The 16,960-nt window shown below is 32.6% G+C and overlaps 3 protein-coding genes across 3 annotated transcripts; 1 reads left to right on the forward strand and 2 right to left on the reverse strand.

Moving 5' to 3' along the window:
• Nucleotides 1-997: 997 nt before the first annotated feature.
• LOC102583600 (uncharacterized) lies at nt 998-5,240 on the forward strand. Its single transcript, XM_006344626.2, has 4 exons — nt 998-1,158; nt 3,772-4,130; nt 4,387-4,712; nt 4,979-5,240. The coding sequence occupies exons 1-4, from the start codon at nt 1,083-1,085 to the stop codon at nt 5,097-5,099; spliced, it is 882 nt and encodes a 293-aa protein (XP_006344688.1). The 5' UTR covers nt 998-1,082; the 3' UTR covers nt 5,100-5,240.
• An 827-nt stretch (nt 5,241-6,067) lies between these two features.
• On the reverse strand, nt 6,068-9,311 carry LOC102583934 (serine/threonine-protein phosphatase PP1). The gene is made up of 4 exons (XM_006344627.2): nt 8,785-9,311; nt 7,603-8,162; nt 7,080-7,262; nt 6,068-6,413 (listed from the first exon to the last, which is right to left on the reverse strand). Exons 1-4 carry the CDS (start codon nt 8,963-8,965, stop codon nt 6,390-6,392), a joined length of 948 nt encoding a protein of 315 aa, XP_006344689.1. The 5' UTR covers nt 8,966-9,311; the 3' UTR covers nt 6,068-6,389.
• A 4,006-nt stretch (nt 9,312-13,317) lies between these two features.
• LOC102584252 (bidirectional sugar transporter SWEET17-like) lies at nt 13,318-16,873 on the reverse strand. Its single transcript, XM_006344628.2, has 6 exons — nt 16,628-16,873; nt 16,423-16,459; nt 16,085-16,295; nt 14,704-14,865; nt 14,455-14,574; nt 13,318-13,551 (listed from the first exon to the last, which is right to left on the reverse strand). Exons 1-6 carry the CDS (start codon nt 16,659-16,661, stop codon nt 13,423-13,425), a joined length of 693 nt encoding a protein of 230 aa, XP_006344690.1. The 5' UTR covers nt 16,662-16,873; the 3' UTR covers nt 13,318-13,422.
• Nucleotides 16,874-16,960: the final 87 nt, after the last annotated feature.

Consider the following 16,960-nt stretch of genomic DNA (forward strand, 5'->3'; position numbering starts at 1 on the left):
AAAAACTTTAATTTTCACCAAGAAGACAAGAATGTAAAACTTTATTACCGTATTGTTTGATCTTAAATATTTAATAGGAGCGTTTGCTTATGTTTTGTTGTATTGTTTCATAGAGTTCCTATTACAATATCTTTTAATTTTAAACCTAATTAAGTAAAGACTAATTAAAGAGCAAAGACCCAAAGTCGTCTAGTCACCAGAGGCCTAGGACCTAGTTAATCATTTAAAATTTATTAAATATAAATTTATAAAAATAATTCAGATTATATTAAATTCATGAATATATTAGTTATATTTATATTTGAAAAATGTTATAAAACATATTTATATATATTAAATTTAACATATTGTTAATATACAAAATATATATATATATACATGTAAGGTTATTTAGTTTGATTCTAAAAAAATTTGGTTTTTTTTCCATATATTAAAATAACCATCCCAACTGTTCGGGATAGTTATGCACTTCAATAAAAGTCCACGATTTTGTTAAAAAAATAATATAAATCGGTTCGATTCGGTTGGTTCAGTCGATTTTTCATATTCTTTTGTCACCCTCCTACTGCCAAGTGCTAACCCATAATTCCATTAAATATTAATTTTTGAATCCTCAATTTAAAAGTTACGAGTTAATTCCATATTACAAATTTTATCATAAAAAATTATTAAACTTAACAAGTGCCCTATTTTTTTTAATTCCATGATAACCTGCATCCGCTACAATTTCTATCACAGTCTCTGCCCTTCGAATGAGCACTATGTGCAAATTGGCTAAACCCCCCACAATGTAAAAGCGTGCAAACCACATAGAGGATATAAATTACTCTAGACAAGCCTTATGCGACAAGTTCGACTCAGAAGGCATCGGGGGATCATATGACAATCCTCCAAATCAATTGAGTCGTCTCAAAAGACACAAATGCCCCTATTGCTAAGCCATAATTCCAATAAATTTTAAACAATAAAAATAAGAAGGAAAATATATATAAAAAGAAAAGAAAAAAAAAAGAGGGAGGAAGAAAGAGGTGGTTAAATTAAAACTAAGCAGGGAAGAAGTGAGAAGAGAAGGGGAGTGAAGAATGGAATTGAATGGGCAATTCACTTTGGTACTGCTGCTGGCAACATCTTTTCACCTTCAACTACACTACGTTTCAGGTATCATAATCCTAATCTTTCTAGCTTCTACGCAACAAAAAGTCAAGCCCTAGGTTCAAACAATCCCCTGATTTTCTGCAAAATGAGTTAATTATTTCGTTGACTTAATATCCAATACTCTCTAACGAAACCTCAGATAAATAAAATGAACGATTGTAGTAAAGGAATCCTTTTTTTATTAGCAATTAGGCAGTTAATTTTGCCGATCGAGCTATACTGAATTTTGAATTATTCGATAACCCCGTTAATTTTTCGATGTATTTACTTCCAATTTATATTGGTGGATTAGTCACCAACTGAGCAGTGTGTAGACTGCAATTTTATTCTTGATGAAAAGATCTTGACGCTCTTCTCACTAGTAGTTTTTTTCTTTTTATTATTAATCGTGCACTCTTACTTTGTGAGACTACGCTGGCTATGTTGTTATTGTAGTTGTTCATGTATCTAGTGTATGTAGTGTTTTGTAAGGATGCAAAAGCTTCCTACAGTAATCTGATTTAGTATGTGAATATGTTAGGCTAATAAAAAGTATATGTTTAGACATTGGTTTTCACCTTTGCATATAGATCAGAATGTTAACATAGCCAAACTTTTCACATGTGACAAGCTAGTATAGTGATCTACAAAACCAAACTTAATACGGTTCTAATTTAGGTTGCAATTCATATTATTATTAGCGAATTAGAAAGAAGTGCCTAGTGTTTGGAGTTTTTGTAGGGGGTTATTATGGGCCTAGATCATGTGAATAAATAATGACGTTCAAGGAAGCAGCATGCAAGAACTGATCAAATTCATCAAATAGAGGTGGAGTTTTCCAGCATGCTAGAAAATAAGATGGGTAATGGTAATTGTGGCGAAGTCCAGAAATGTTGGGTGGAAAGTGAGGGGTCGCGATGCAGTGCATTCCAGGTGTTAGAACTTAGAGATTATATTATCAGCTAATTGGATTGCTTTTAAGTGGAACTATGAACCACACTTCCTATTTTTAGGTTAGATACTTGTTGCAGAAGCATCGGAGGAAATATTTAGGACCTTTTGTTGTAATGGATCCAAAAGTATATGTGCACATTAAGAGATTGATTAGTATATGTGCACATTAAGAGATTGATTACACATATGGTATTGTAGATACTAAGAAAGTTTGTTTTGGCATGAAGTTGAGGCTGAATGTGTTAGCATCACCTAACATATCTTTTTTTTAATAAGTTATTAAATGGCAAAAATTACAACAAAAAGGGAGATGTCTACTCCTATACAAACACTTCCAGGACAATTAAGGGGCAGGCAAAATCCAAAAAGAGTTCTGCACTAGTGTGAGAACGGTGGGTAAAGATTAGAGGGTATAAAGGAGTTTTCCCTAACCACTGGTTTACACCAATGATTTGTATTGTGTCATAGCATATTAATATGTATACACTATAAATGATATGTTTGAAGGAGATGTCACTAGTGTGAGAACGGTGTGTAAAGGGTATAAAGAAGTTTTTCCTTAACCGTGGGTTTTACACTAAAGATTTGTATTGTGTCATAGTTGTTTACCCTAGTTATAATGGTCCAACTTACCCGTGGCACAATACTGTGTTAACTGATGAAACTAGCAAGGGTAGCAACCAAAAGTTTGACCTATGGAGAAGCACTCTAGAGATAGGGGTGTTGGGATGAGTAGAAGTATGATTGATATATGCACAACAAGTTTTTCTTAACATAATTAGAGTGAAATGAGTGAAGCTATACGGGATTGTAGAGCGTAAGTGCCAACAATTCAGATAGCTATGCTTCATGTTTCAGCTAAATTGAATGTTAGATGAAGATATAACTGGGAAAGTGCTACTGTAGTATTATGCAATAGGAGGATACCTACTAAATTTGAAAGTGCTACAGCAGTGGCAAGGGTCACACCTAGAGGATAACTCTTGTAAAAGAAAACTTGAAAGTAAAATTAGAGAGGTCACTTGAGATGGTGCTGGTCATTTCCTATGTCGACTTCAGAATGCACTGGACCCTAGGTGTAAAAAATCGCTACTGAATGTATTAAATGAGATAGGTAGACCTAAAATCACTGGGCAGAAATCGTCTTGAAAAACATATGATCTCTTAGAATACGTAGCAAAGAAATTGCAATAATGGAAGGAAAAAGTTCATATAGGTGGTACCAAGTAATTGGGATTAAGTTCATGTATTATGCATATTTAGGTTTGTTAGGAGTTGCTTAATCTTGTTAGATATTTGTGTGCAACCTATAATGAAAAAGATATATGTATGCCAATAGAAAATGTAGTGACTACCCCTGTAAGAGAGCATAAAGTATTGAATTTAGCAGATTCTAAATGAAGGGACTTGAATAGTGAGGATTCGTATCTCCAACTCCAACTAGCTTGAGATTGATGAACAGTTGTTGTGTAGTGATGTTGTCAAAGTTTTAACTGATTGTAAGAAATGCGAAATCATACTACTTGGATAATGGGGGCTCAAGATATTATGATCTGATTATTAATACAAGTCAAGAGTATTAATTTTGAAGATCTTAAAGAAAACATTGATGGGTCTCAATTAAGATTTTTATTTCTAATATCTTCTTTTCTTACAATGAGTTACTGAATCATTCAAATACAGGTAAAGATAATGGAGTTTGCATTTCACCTGGTGGTCGCTTTCCTAGATTTTCAAATGAAGGAAAACCTCCAAGAAAAGTAAAAAAGGGACCAAGAGATTTGAACCTCTGTAGGGTATTTCGTGGGAAAACTTGCTGTGATGTAACACAGACACATCCTGCTTTTATGTCCATTAGGAGGCTTGCTTCAACTGGAGAAGCGAGCCAGGAGTGCTTGCACTTATGGGAGATGTTAGAATGTTCAATCTGTGATCCACGTGTTGGTGTGCAGGCTGGACCCCCTGTTTTGTGCACCTCTTTCTGTGACAAAGTATACCAAGCTTGCTCCAACGCATACTTCTCCGTTGATGCTAAGACACAGGTTTGTTTAGAGTTCAAGTTTGTTAACAGAATTTTTAGATGAGTTATTTAGCAATGGAGTATCTAAATCCACCAGACAATAGCTTTTGTTCGATATTTTTGATTTGGTATTTTGGATCATATACAAAGAAGCTGCTTTTTGCTCCTTTGGTTGAGCTCATTAGCTCAATGCCTACGACATCAATTTTAGTTTCTTGTCATGTTTGTACTTATCAGTTATTGACATATTTCACATCTGATTATAAATTACATGTCAGGTTCTAGCACCCTGTGCTGTAAACGACTTTGTGTGTGGTAGAGCGTCCGAATGGATCTCTAATGGGACAGAGCTCTGCCGCGTTGCAGGTTTTTCTGTGAAGTCTTTGTCTGATGATCCAGAAGAAGTTTCTTGCTATGGTGGAAAATCTAGTGTGGATTATATTGCCGATTCATGGCAGACTTCACGATCCAAGGTGCAAGAGAAAGCTGACAGTTCTGGTTTAGTGGAAGATTTCAAGCAATGGCTGGAGGACATGACATTTAAAGAGAGAATATCTTGGGCTGTAGGAGGCATGGTTCTTACAGCAGGACTTCTATTTACCAGGTGAGTCAACTCCTATTTAGTAGTTATTTTTTAAATTCCTTCAGAATAAAAAGAAAAGATAACTAAAGACAGTCTAATTTTGAGCTTCGTGGACTCTCTCGCACACTGTTGTAGTCTTAGAATGCTAGTTGTTACTAAGAGCCGTATAATCACGTGGACTCTGATTCTTACTCTGTTAGAGTGATCATCATGCATTTGAAAGTTTGTTAATGTCTGTACACTTGTGATATCATACCTCATCACTGTCATTTACGTTTACCATGCAGTCAAAGGAAAAGCCATAGGCAACGCCAGAAACTAGCGGCCCTCCAACGTACTGCCAAGAAATTAGAAGGAAGGGGGAGTCCAAGATCTCCTACAACATTAGGAAGCCTAAAGGGAAGTTAAAGATGATAACTAACTCCTTACTAAAAGGAGGAATTTAATCTTGTTATTATACTCCCTGATGAAATTAGCAATGAATACAGATTTAATTGTTATTGTACTTCAAGTGTGGACCAGTGAAGAAATTTTTTGGTGCAACTCTGATGTCGCTGCCTCTCTCTCTCTCTACCTCTTTTATCTTGTTACATATGGTGCCATTCTCAGAAACCATATTGGTCTTGACTTTAAAGGCAAGTTCGATAACATGAAAACCGCTGGAATCTATAAGCCGTTTCAGTTGCCTTGTGATAGAATCAAGTTGAAAGTGCAGGCACGAGTCCGATTACAGAAAAAGATCAGTTGCAGTGCTTGAATTTACACTTGGTTTTTTGAAGTGATGGAATAACCACATCATTTTACGCAGATTTAGGGATTGTTAATGGATATTTTTTTCTGTTAATTACCAAAACACTACTATTAAATCAGCTTTTAATTAAGAATGAACGGTTAAATTTTGAGGAAGTTTTTGATAGATTTAAAATCGTTCATCTTTCCAGTTACCAGTTGGCTTTTTGACAACTATGTCATGAATATGAATATAGTCGTCAATCAAACATGAATCCACCCTTGTTCAAAGACTGTAAAAGAAAGCAATTATATTTTGCTGATACTAAATTTCTATATTTGATATACTGGTAAAATATAATGAACTTATTTGAAGCGTATTTTTAGGGGTATAATTATTACGGCAAAATTATAATTTTTGTTTCACTCAAAGAGAGAGGCATGTGACGTACTGACGTAGCTAAGGGCATGAGGGTAGCATTTTCATCATCAAGTAATCATTATATTGCAATTACAAAATGGTTGTGTTACCAATAAAACAAATGATTCATAAAACTGGTAAGTTCACAGAATTTTACAAAATGGTTGTGTTACCATTAAAACAAATGATTCATAAAACTGGTAAGTTTACAGTATTTTGTAAACTATTGAATGGTAAGAAATAGCAACTCATTCACGATCAACAATTATCAAATTTCTTAGTGCTAGTAAATACAAGAAATAAACAAAAGGTGTCTAAATTAAACAACTGAAACATCTTACGTTTTTCTGAGGATACGTTATGTTGCTGATTTACAGAATTCTTTTTTCCTTTAGTTGTAATAATACCCTTGGCCTATCCACAGTTTCCAAAGCCGAAAAAGGTATTTGGAAAGGATGGCTTGTGTCAATAACAACAAAATATAAAGAGGAGTGCTTGCCATTCTTCACTATATACTGGATAAATCTCCATGTACACTTTCTACTGTATCACATCCCTCCAGCCTTGGGTGGCTGTTCAAATCAAAGAAAAGAACCGTAAGATATCTCGTAGAATCTTCACTGCAAAAACTTACCAAGACTGGGGCGGCTCAACACAATCATTGGCCTAAAACTAAAACTTAATAAGATACATAAATATTTTTATTAAATTGTTCTACAAAGGAAAATGACAACAAATGTACGGGAATCAAAACCACAGGATATATATCCTAATTAATGAGAGATGCAAATGCAACCTTATTTTCTCACCTATTTAAACTCCTCAAACTAAAATCTAAAAAAAATGAAACATTATATTTATGACAATTAGAAAAATTACATCTTATATAGAAATAAACCACTTCCAAGTTTTTTAATATGAGGAATTATAATTTTCTTGTATAGTGACATTAGAATGCATTAAGGCTTTTAGTTAAATGACTTTAGAACTTTGTTTGATATTTTAGAACTTTTATTCAAATTTTTTTAAGTTTTTAGTTAAATGACAATAGAACTTTGTGTGATATTTAGAACTTTACCACTCAAGAGTTTATTATTTGGGGTCTTTTAACTGTTGGAGGCCTAAAGCAAATTCTTATTGGCCTTACCCTTGAGCCACCATGACCAATACAAACTCTTTCATGTCGAAATCACAAAGGTAAGTGGTAACTTGAAAAAATATATGCAAGATTATCATACCTTCTTAAGGGGCAACTTTGAACTGCTAGATAATACCGGTTTCAATATTTCAAAGGAGCATACAAGTTGCTCATCAACGCTTAACAAGGCACCTGCATTATCAAATTCTCCACCATAATTGGGAGCAGAAAATAGAGTCACAAGTCTTCGCTTAGCAAAGAATTCATATCCATCCTCCACCACCTAAAACAAAATTTTACGATCAAAATACATAATGGGCAAACATAAAACTTAAGCAAATTGAAATATTAAGGGCTTAGAAGCAAAGCTGGCAACTACTACAGAAGTAACATTATTGAAGTGCTTCAACAATGACTGTCGTTCTGAATTGCCCCAATATTTGGAAGAAAAAAAACAGAACATTTTTTCATGAGAAACATATGAAATTCTGTAGTATGAGCATCTTTTAGAAGTGGACACAAGAAATGCCTGAATAGCATCCACCTATTTGTAAAAGACTTTTTTTCCGTATCTTAACAATGATAATGCAATTCTAGTTTTGACCGGCCAGAGTATAGTATACCTGATGACCCCGGCAGATGAGGTCTAACTCATTCTTAGCCAAAAATTCAGCAACAACGTCAGGTCCAAAAGTACAAGAAACACCTCGATCACTATCTGACCAACCCTTAATTCTAGGATCAGGATCAGCCCACAACAGATCACACAACAAGCCACCATCTGGAATCTCAGCTGGCCGCTCAATTTCGTTTATTAGGTCCAAACTTTTTAGCTCTGGCGAAATCCCACCATGCATGCAAAGGATCTTTTCATCTATAAGTGCAGCAACAGGCAAGCAATTAAAGCAATCTGTAAATATCTTCCATAGCCTAACATTGAATCTCCGTTTACATTCATCATAAAATCCGTAGACCCTGTTGATTTTCGCATCTTCATGGTTCCCCCTAAGGAGGAAGATCTTGTCGGGATACCTTATTTTGTAAGCCAAGAGCAAACATATTGTTTCTAAACTCTGCTTGCCTCGATCAACATAATCTCCAAGAAAAAGGTAGTTTGCTGAAGGAGGATAGCCTCCATATTCAAAAAGTCTTAATAAGTCTTGGAATTGCCCGTGTATGTCACCTGCAAGAATGGAAAAGGAAAACAATAAATTCACTAGAACATTAACCAGCTGACGACGAGCAACATTTATGGCATCCCATTAGAAACTAATTGTTCTATCACAAGCAAAACTTTTCAAGAATCTGATAAAGGGCCTCCAAAAATTACTCCATTAGAGATGATCAAACATTTCACAGACACTAGAATTTTGGTAATGCAAGTCTACTATCTCAGACGTCAAATTTACCCAATTTTGTTACATCAGTTTTCCTACATAGTAAACCACAATTTGTCTATATAACCAAACTCTAGCATTGCATAGCTATCTATCTATGAATACTTATCCTGTAATAAACCAAAATTCACCTTCAATTGCTCATTGTATATGCAAAAGTTTAAATCAAATAAATACTATCTTATTTTTGTACAAGGACATCAATCTTTTCAATCAAATATATAGCTTTCTCGGTCACAACAAAACAGTGAATTAGAAACATCCATTTTTAACTTTTTCTTAATCATCATAGAATAGATCTCAGGTTCAATTTTCAGCAATGATACAACAACAAATATAGATGGTAAGACAAACAATCACATATAAAAAATTCATCAAGTATAGAAGCGCATGAGATTGGAAACATACCACAGATCCTAACGGGGGCACGAATCCTGAGGAGATTAGGCTGAGAGAGGAAAATCTGTCTGGCATTAACACAAAGCTGTCGGATCTCAGCCTCAGATAGCTGAACTTGTTTCCCTCCCTTCTCTTCTAATAACCTCCCTATTATATCATCCAATACCCCTTTTTCCATCAATCCCTCCATTTTTTCAACAATCTAAACAAGTTTTGTGACATGAACCAAATGTAATTGACTTACTCAACAACCCACAGATGAAACAAGAAGAAGAAGAAAAAGGGGGTATTGCGTATAAGTAGGAAAAAGCAAAATGGATTATTATTAAATTATGATAAGGGAAGAAAAAAGGGGAAGTGGGGTGAAGGAAAGCTTAAGAATGAAGGTAGAAAAAATGGGTAATTGGATGCGTGCTATGCTCGTCTATTCTCCTATTATCTCTCTTTATTTGTCCTCCATTCTTTTTCTTCAATATTATATATATTATATTTGGTTGGAATAAAAATGTGACAACTGCCCAAAGAAGATTCAAAAGAGTTGAAATCTTCAAATTAGCAACTCTTTTTTGTGTTGTCTATTGTCTTTCTTGTGTATAAGGCGCGGCGGGCACGATCATTTTGGACCAAAACATACCTACATACACGTGCTCACTTCGTGGCAATGGGAATGTTGTATCATCTACCTCTTCTCTTTTATCATGTTTCCTCTTATTTTATTTATACTCTCTCTCCGTCCTAATAATTTGACTTGATAGTAGACAAAGATTTTTAAATTTGTGGTCTAAAATAAATTGTGATTATAGATTATTTTTATGAAATTAAAATAAATATTTTAAAGTTAAATTGTTACTGAGTATAAAATATGTTATTGCAAATATTTGTTATTTTACATATTCGAAGAGGAAAAGAATGGATAACAAACTAGACAACAATTGTTCCCTAATTATTGAACTTAAATCCGTGATACTGTAAATGACCTATTATAAAATTGGGATTTTAACGCACTTTGATTAAGTGCAGTTCCACAGCACAACACATTAATAAAGAACAATTTGATGTTAATTTTATAACGGCCAAAATCAACTTAATTCTGTTGGATAGAAACAAAAGGGAAAACTATTTACAAACGGCTATTATTTACTTTTATACCATCTATTTTTAATTATTAATACGCGTTTACTATTCGATACTATCATAGTATATATACTGTGATGGTATCAAAGAGAATATGCAGTGCTTTAGTGAAAACACTACTTAATTACTCCTTAATATCATTTGAATATATAATCAGGTAAATAGTTTAGGTTATGGGTCCAATCAGGATAAATACATTGGGTTGGATGCAACTAACCGGAGAACTTTATTAAATTGAATAGAGAGACCAAACCAATTGGACCATTTCCCTGTCTTTGGACAAGTGGGCTAGTCCATAGCAGCGTCATTGGGCTTTTTACAACTCCAAACAAAGGAAGGAATTGCTCCCATTATCCATACATGAGCGGTGAACAAAAAAAAAGTATAAATTATAGGAACCACATATCATAAGTACTAAACAACATCCTATCCCTTCTAGTTTTTTATTTACCAAAAATCTCTTAAAAATGATGTTTGCGGGATACATAGCGTTGTGCACGGGATACATTAGGTTTGATACATTCCACATAGCGGGATACATAGCGTTGTGCACGGGATACATTAGGTTTGATACATTCCACATAGCGGGATACATAGCGTTGTGCACGGGATACATTAGGTTTGATACATTCCACATAGCGGGATACATAGCGTTGTGCACGGGATACATTAGGTTTGATACATTCCACATAGCGGGATACATAGCGTTGTGCACGGGATACATTAGGTTTGATACATTCCACATAGCGGGATACATAGCGTTGTGCACGGGATACATTAGGTTTGATACATTCCACATAGCGGGATACATAGCGTTGTGCACGGGATACATTAGGTTTGATACATTCCACATAGCGGGATACATAGCGTTGTGCACGGGATACATTAGGTTTGATACATTCCACATAGCGGGATACATAGCGTTGTGCACGGGATACATTAGGTTTGATACATTCCACATAGCGGGATACATAGCGTTGTGCACGGGATACATTAGGTTTGATACATTCCACATAGCGGGATACATAGCGTTGTGCACGGGATACATTAGGTTTGATACATTCCACATAGCGGGATACATAGCGTTGTGCACGGGATACATGCGGGATACATAGGTAAATAAGGGATTTCTGAATTTTTTTTAAATAAGTAGGGATAAATGGATATTAAGGTAAGTAAAGGAGTGTAGTAAAGTAATTTGTCCAAAAAAAAAATTCATACATGAGCAATTTGATAAACTTATTAGTTGAACACTTGAACTTAATAATGAATGCGGAACAATGCTTTGATCATAAATACTAAGGTTTTGAAGACTTTCAGCTCATCACGGAAGAATGATGAATTCTTCTTGATATGCATGCGAAAGACTTGTTTATCATCATTATTCATCTATAAAAAGGAAGATTGTTTTATATAACACGTAAGATTGAGGAAGACTTTTGATTAATCTCTCTTCTGGTGAAATGCCTCCAGAAAGTTATGGATGCCTTCTCTCAAATTTTCAATAATCTCGTAGAGATAATGTGCAACACCTTTAATTAATTATAGTTGTAGGGGTACGTCGACAGTCCAAATGTAGATAAACTTTTTTTTGCAAGACTTTGATCAAGATTATTACAAAGTCAATGTGACAAGCTAAGTTTGCATATTGTAATTGGCCCAGACATGTCAATTTGGGCAGTTGATGACTTTGTACATGTCAATTTAGACCAAATGAAATAATACATGCTACCTTATATTATAAATAATACAAAGTACAAACCTTTATGAGGTAGCCGTGACACTAAAACTCGCAGCATATTTTACATACAAATACTCATGTTTTCAAATTCTTGAAAAACATTAACAGCTAGCATCAATAGGGTTGTTCGTCATCACATTGTTTCAACATATAACTATACTGTAATGTTAAATTTTCATATCATTTTTCACTTTGCAAAAAAATATTTTTTTTCAAGTTTGATGAATTAGGGTTGTGGTAAATGACATATATAGCCAGCTGCATTGCTCCCAGAAACCATCGCATAAAATTTGGTACCTTTACGAAATCACATTATATGTTGTTAATTACTAGTAATTAAACATAATTAGGTTATCCATGTATATTAGCCAAATATTCGTGTTTAAGGCATTGTTGATTGATTGAACTATTTTGTGATACCAAATTGTGTCTAGTAATTAATATAGTTGAATCCTGAAAAATATATTGTGTATATGTACGTATGAAAATAAGATTAAGTACTTGTAATTATTTACAAAAATACTATAAGACCATATTATAATAAATCCAACTTGTAGCCAGTAGGTAGCTGAAAAGAGAAGTCTTCTTTTTTCAATTACAAGTGGCCTAGACTGTGTTTGGTACAAAGGTTTTGAAATATGTTTTCTAAGAAAATATGAGTTTTTATTTTTTTTGTTTGTTTGGTAAGTTAGTAAAAAATATTTATTTTTAATTTATACAAATATTATAAAAGATTAGGGTAGAAAGGTAGGGGTGTGAGATGCTGGAGATGAGATGTGTTGGAGGATGGGGACGATACAATTAATTTGATCATGATATCTTTTATTTTCTACTACTTATATAAAGATAAGATGAGGATGTTAAAATAAAACTTACTCCAAGAAACCAGTTAGCATTTTGATCCATAAATATTAGTAACTCTGATAAAACTCAAGTCAAAATCTAATCAATACTAATGCTAACACAAAATAATAATTCAACCCAAAGAATGACAATAATATTGAATATTTGTTCTTTAGTTTTACATTAGTTTAAAGCATGTTTTCAAAAAAAGAAATATTAAAATAAGTAAAGAAAACATAATTTAATTTCTAAAAAACAAGAAACAATAGTATATCGGTATAAAAAATAATAGTGTTAGTGAATCACTCAACGAGAACATAATGGTGTGAGGGGCCCTCTTTTCAACCTTTTTGGCAATGAATAGAACTGTAATATGTTAAAAGATAAAAATTATGAAAAAGTATAAAAAATATTTAAAAATTATATCAAAGTATATAATCTTATGTATAAAATAAACTTTATACTTAGGTTGACTTTTTTTTAATTAAAATCAAACCAACCTAAATATAGTTAGAATTTTTTTTCTCAATACTAAATCAAATCAAACCAAATTATTAGTCAAGTTCTTTTTTCATTTCACTCAATTAATAATTTGAGTTGATTTTCGATTAGATTTTGTATAGAATATGTTATCTTTAAAGTGGAGTACTGTAGATAAGAAAAATGTTATATCAAAAAGATACTAATCTTAATGAGGTGCCTCGTGGCCGTGACACTAAAACTCACATTATACTCAAATGACATACAAATAAATACTCATTTTCCAAATTTTTGAAAACATTAATTAACTAATGCATAACCAAAAGATATAATATAATTAGCACACATGATTTTCATTTCATGTAACAGCTAGCAATAGAGTTGTTCAACAATCAACATCTCTTTGCTTCAACATAAAATAATTAACCTTATGTTTTTACTCTTGAGTTTTAGCTGGAAGAATGTGGTAGCAGGCACTCCGTTTGGTCCTCTAATTGTTTTGATGAATTAGGGTTCCGGTAAATGACGTAAATAATCAGCTGCACTGCTCCCAGAAAGCATCCCGTCCCATTTGATACCTATTGTGATTTGTGACAATATTGCATCATATATATAGTTAAGCAGTCATTAAACTTAATTAGGACTAAAATCATCAAATTTGACTACTGTACAGGGGCGGAACTAAGGGTGGTCAGTCGAATACCATTTGCCGGAAAATTAGATGGTGCATATAGATAAAATATTCTTTATTATGTCGATATATTAATAAATGAACACCCTTAAACATAACAAAGGCTTGTGGTTCAACGGTAAGCGCTCTCATTTAAGAGCCTAAGGTCCTTGATTTGATTCTTGCTTGCTACATTTTAACAATTTTATTTTTTTATAAAAAGGAAATAAACAGAAATAGTTGTCCCGTATCTTTTTATTTCTAGCCTTAAATTTTACTCTCTGTGTCCACTCTTAATTATAATAGTTTCTTTATTTAGAATCAAACGATAAAATTTTTGACTAACACTTTACTATATTTTTTCATGATATTCCTAACGTGACAAAACATAATAATTGAGAATCTCGAGTAACTTGGGCAAAGTTACTAAAATAGAGATAATTCATCATGTTATAATAAAAATGGTCCTATATATAGAAAGTCCATTTGTTCCTAACCTGAAACTCTAATGAAAAATTTAAAAATATGATTCACTTATAATCCTTACCTAGTTGGATTAATAATAGGTTGTTGTTAGATTGGAAAGTAATAATCTATGACTCTATTTAACATATAGAAAATTAAGAAGATTAGCATTTTATCGATGTCAAGTAATGACATGTATAGTACTTGCATTGATCCCAGCTCATAAATGCTTACATTAATTACTTGGCGTGCAGAAACGTGATGTAGATTGCAAACTATACATATCATCAGATTTTTTGTCTACTAATAAATGATGAGTATTGAATATTGATGATAGAAAACTTACTCCAACAAACCAGTCACCCACAAGCAGGGCGTACAAAGTCCAAACGCCACCATTTAAGAAAAGGAAAAACGATAGAAAAAATGGCATATACTCTACACTCTTCGTTGTCACCACTGTTTTCTGTTAAAATAAATAATTATGAGTCATCCAAAAAAAGATTCAAATATAAATTAAATTAGATAAACCTTTCAGTAATTAATTACTTTCCAAATTAAATCATAACACATGAAGATTAAATAGGCAAATTACCACAACACCAAAAGGGGAGCTATACATGATGATGGTTAAACCTGCGGTAAGGAAACCAATTACGTTAATTCTCATTTGACCATGTAAAAGTAACTGTCCCAATAATAGAATTGTTCCTAAAATCCCCAAATTCAGAACCCCAGCTAGGCTGGCTGTCTTATTCTGTAAAAAGGAAAAGAAAAAAAAAGGAGACATGAGTTTGTATATATATATAGTTGTTATAAAGGAAAGTTAATAAAAAAGTACGAGTTAAAACCTGAAAAAATATTTAAAGAATTATATAAGAATGTGTCTCTAATTCAAACATAAAACTTCTTTTAATTTATTTTTTAACCATCTCTGAGAGGAAACATTTTTAGAGCACTATCAAGATTAGAAGATCTTGACTTTTTTAAATTGATTCTTGTAATGTAATATTTCATCATTCTTCTAAGTGTATATATATCTCTATCGAACGATTCACTTGTTATCTTTTGTGTAGCTGTATAATATAAAATTTTCCAAAAATATGTGCATGTATAAATTATTTTTCTTTTATGAAATTTTTGAATGTTATGTCTAGAACAGAATTAAAAATTCCAGTTTGTATGGACACAAAATAACAGGACCGACAGCCTAGTTGCCTAACTATAGTTCATTGGAAAGAACTTCAAAATATTTTTCTGCTGCCACAAAATTTTCTCTTCAATAAACTTTATTTGCTTTTTAGTTGGACCCTATACTAGTTACTAATTATTATTACGAAGAACCACATATTTGAGTGTCAGTTCTAATAGAGTTCGTAATTCCACCTACATGAAAGCCTCAAATAGTTTTTTTTTTTTTAAAAAAGTTCCAAATTACTATTCAACTAACAAAAGCAGGGTAAATATTTAATTATATTGAGTGTTCACATCAAACTATAAAAATTTATTATAAATATAAGTAATTTAACAAGATGAAATTGCATATAAATTGATCATAATTAAGTGCAACGAGTTTATCTACAAATACATGACGTGTATTTATTGATTTTTAGTAAATATCATATGCGAATAAGTTTTTTCTCAAAACAGCTCTTCCAAAACATAATCCAAATTCTTGCATTTGTTTTGTACCAAAAAAATAAAAAAGTATAGCAATTTTCCCAAAAATAAACTCAATAATAATCATTCTCTAATCAAAATGCATCTTTAGAAAAAATAAATTATAAGATCACTTAAACATATAGATCTGTCAAGATGGCTATATTTTACATAAATTGCACCCAGTAATTTTGGTTGAAATACTTATGTCTTGAAAAATCATTTAACATGTACGAATTATCAATTCAGAATCAAATGGACGAATAATGCAACAATTCAGTTTCCAAGTGTACTATGATATTAATTAGATTACTCACTCTCATTTTTGGATGAGCAAATTGAAGGAACAAAGCAATGTAGATAGTCTCAACAATGACTCCAAAGCCATTGACAGTAGAGACAAGGTAGCTGCCTGGCTTAATAATTCCATAGTAAGTCCACAATGATGAGTTAAGCAATGTACAAATGTACGGAAGGCTATCAAAATCCTCTGTTGATCCATTCTTTACTATTCTATTAAATGTCCCTCTGCACATTTTCCACAAATTAAAAGTTCATTACAAAAGGGATCAGAGCCATAAACATAAAGAATTAACAATTTTAACTAAATAATACTCATAAGTTGAATTTTTTTTGGGTCTTTTAAATTACTTACACTGGGGAAAGAAACACGAGACCTGAAAAGATGTTACCTACCAAAAAATTAAAGAAGAAGCACAATTCAGCAAAAAAAATAAAATAATTAACAACATTTGTATTAAGAGAAAATTGACTAAAGATGTTAATCCCAAAATGGTTCTTTTTTGGTAAAAAAGTAAATCTCAAAGTGCTGTGAATGATTTAAGATGAAATAGTAATACCTAAGAATCCAATGATGAAAGGAAGATTTTCCATCTTGACCCTTTAGGAAGAGGAGCACAAATGTGTGTGTCTGGGTGTGTGTGATCAGACAGAGAATGAGAATTGTATATATACCATCTACAAATATGGTGCAGTGGACGAGTTGTTTCTCTTGAAAGCAAACGAGTTGATTAAATTTATAATGTATAAAGTACTATCTCAAATTATATGGTTTTATTTGGGCCATGATATATGTACGTTCGGTCCTTAATAAATTCTGGAAATGACATTCTTTTGGTTTCAATGTTGAATTGTACATGTTTTAAGCTGTTGTTGTACTGTGTCTGTCGTAG

The sequence above is a fragment of the Solanum tuberosum genome, unplaced genomic scaffold (genome assembly GCF_000226075.1).
Source record: "Solanum tuberosum cultivar DM 1-3 516 R44 unplaced genomic scaffold, SolTub_3.0 scf00060, whole genome shotgun sequence".
In the NCBI taxonomy this organism is placed as follows: domain Eukaryota; kingdom Viridiplantae; phylum Streptophyta; class Magnoliopsida; order Solanales; family Solanaceae; genus Solanum; species Solanum tuberosum.

Coding starts and splice junctions, on each gene's coding strand:
- LOC102584252 (XM_006344628.2), bottom strand. CDS start 16,661: ATGGAAAATCTTCCTTTCATCATTGGATTCTTAG. Junction 16,460..16,627: donor TTTCATCATTGGATTCTTAG/GTATTACTATTT, acceptor ATTTTTTGGTAG/GTAACATCTTTTCAGGTCTC. Junction 16,296..16,422: donor CTCGTGTTTCTTTCCCCAGT/GTAAGTAATTTA, acceptor GAAAATGTGCAG/AGGGACATTTAATAGAATAG.
- LOC102583934 (XM_006344627.2), bottom strand. CDS start 8,965: ATGGAGGGATTGATGGAAAAAGGGGTATTGGATGATATAATAGGGAGG. Junction 8,163..8,784: donor TGCCCCCGTTAGGATCTGTG/GTATGTTTCCAA, acceptor CCATTCTTGCAG/GTGACATACACGGGCAATTC. Junction 6,414..7,079: donor CAAAGTTGCCCCTTAAGAAG/GTATGATAATCT, acceptor TGATTTGAACAG/CCACCCAAGGCTGGAGGGAT.
- LOC102583600 (XM_006344626.2), top strand. CDS start 1,083: ATGGAATTGAATGGGCAATTCACTTTGGTACTGCTGCTGGCAACATCT. Junction 1,159..3,771: donor TCAACTACACTACGTTTCAG/GTATCATAATCC, acceptor ATTCAAATACAG/GTAAAGATAATGGAGTTTGC. Junction 4,131..4,386: donor CCGTTGATGCTAAGACACAG/GTTTGTTTAGAG, acceptor ATTACATGTCAG/GTTCTAGCACCCTGTGCTGT.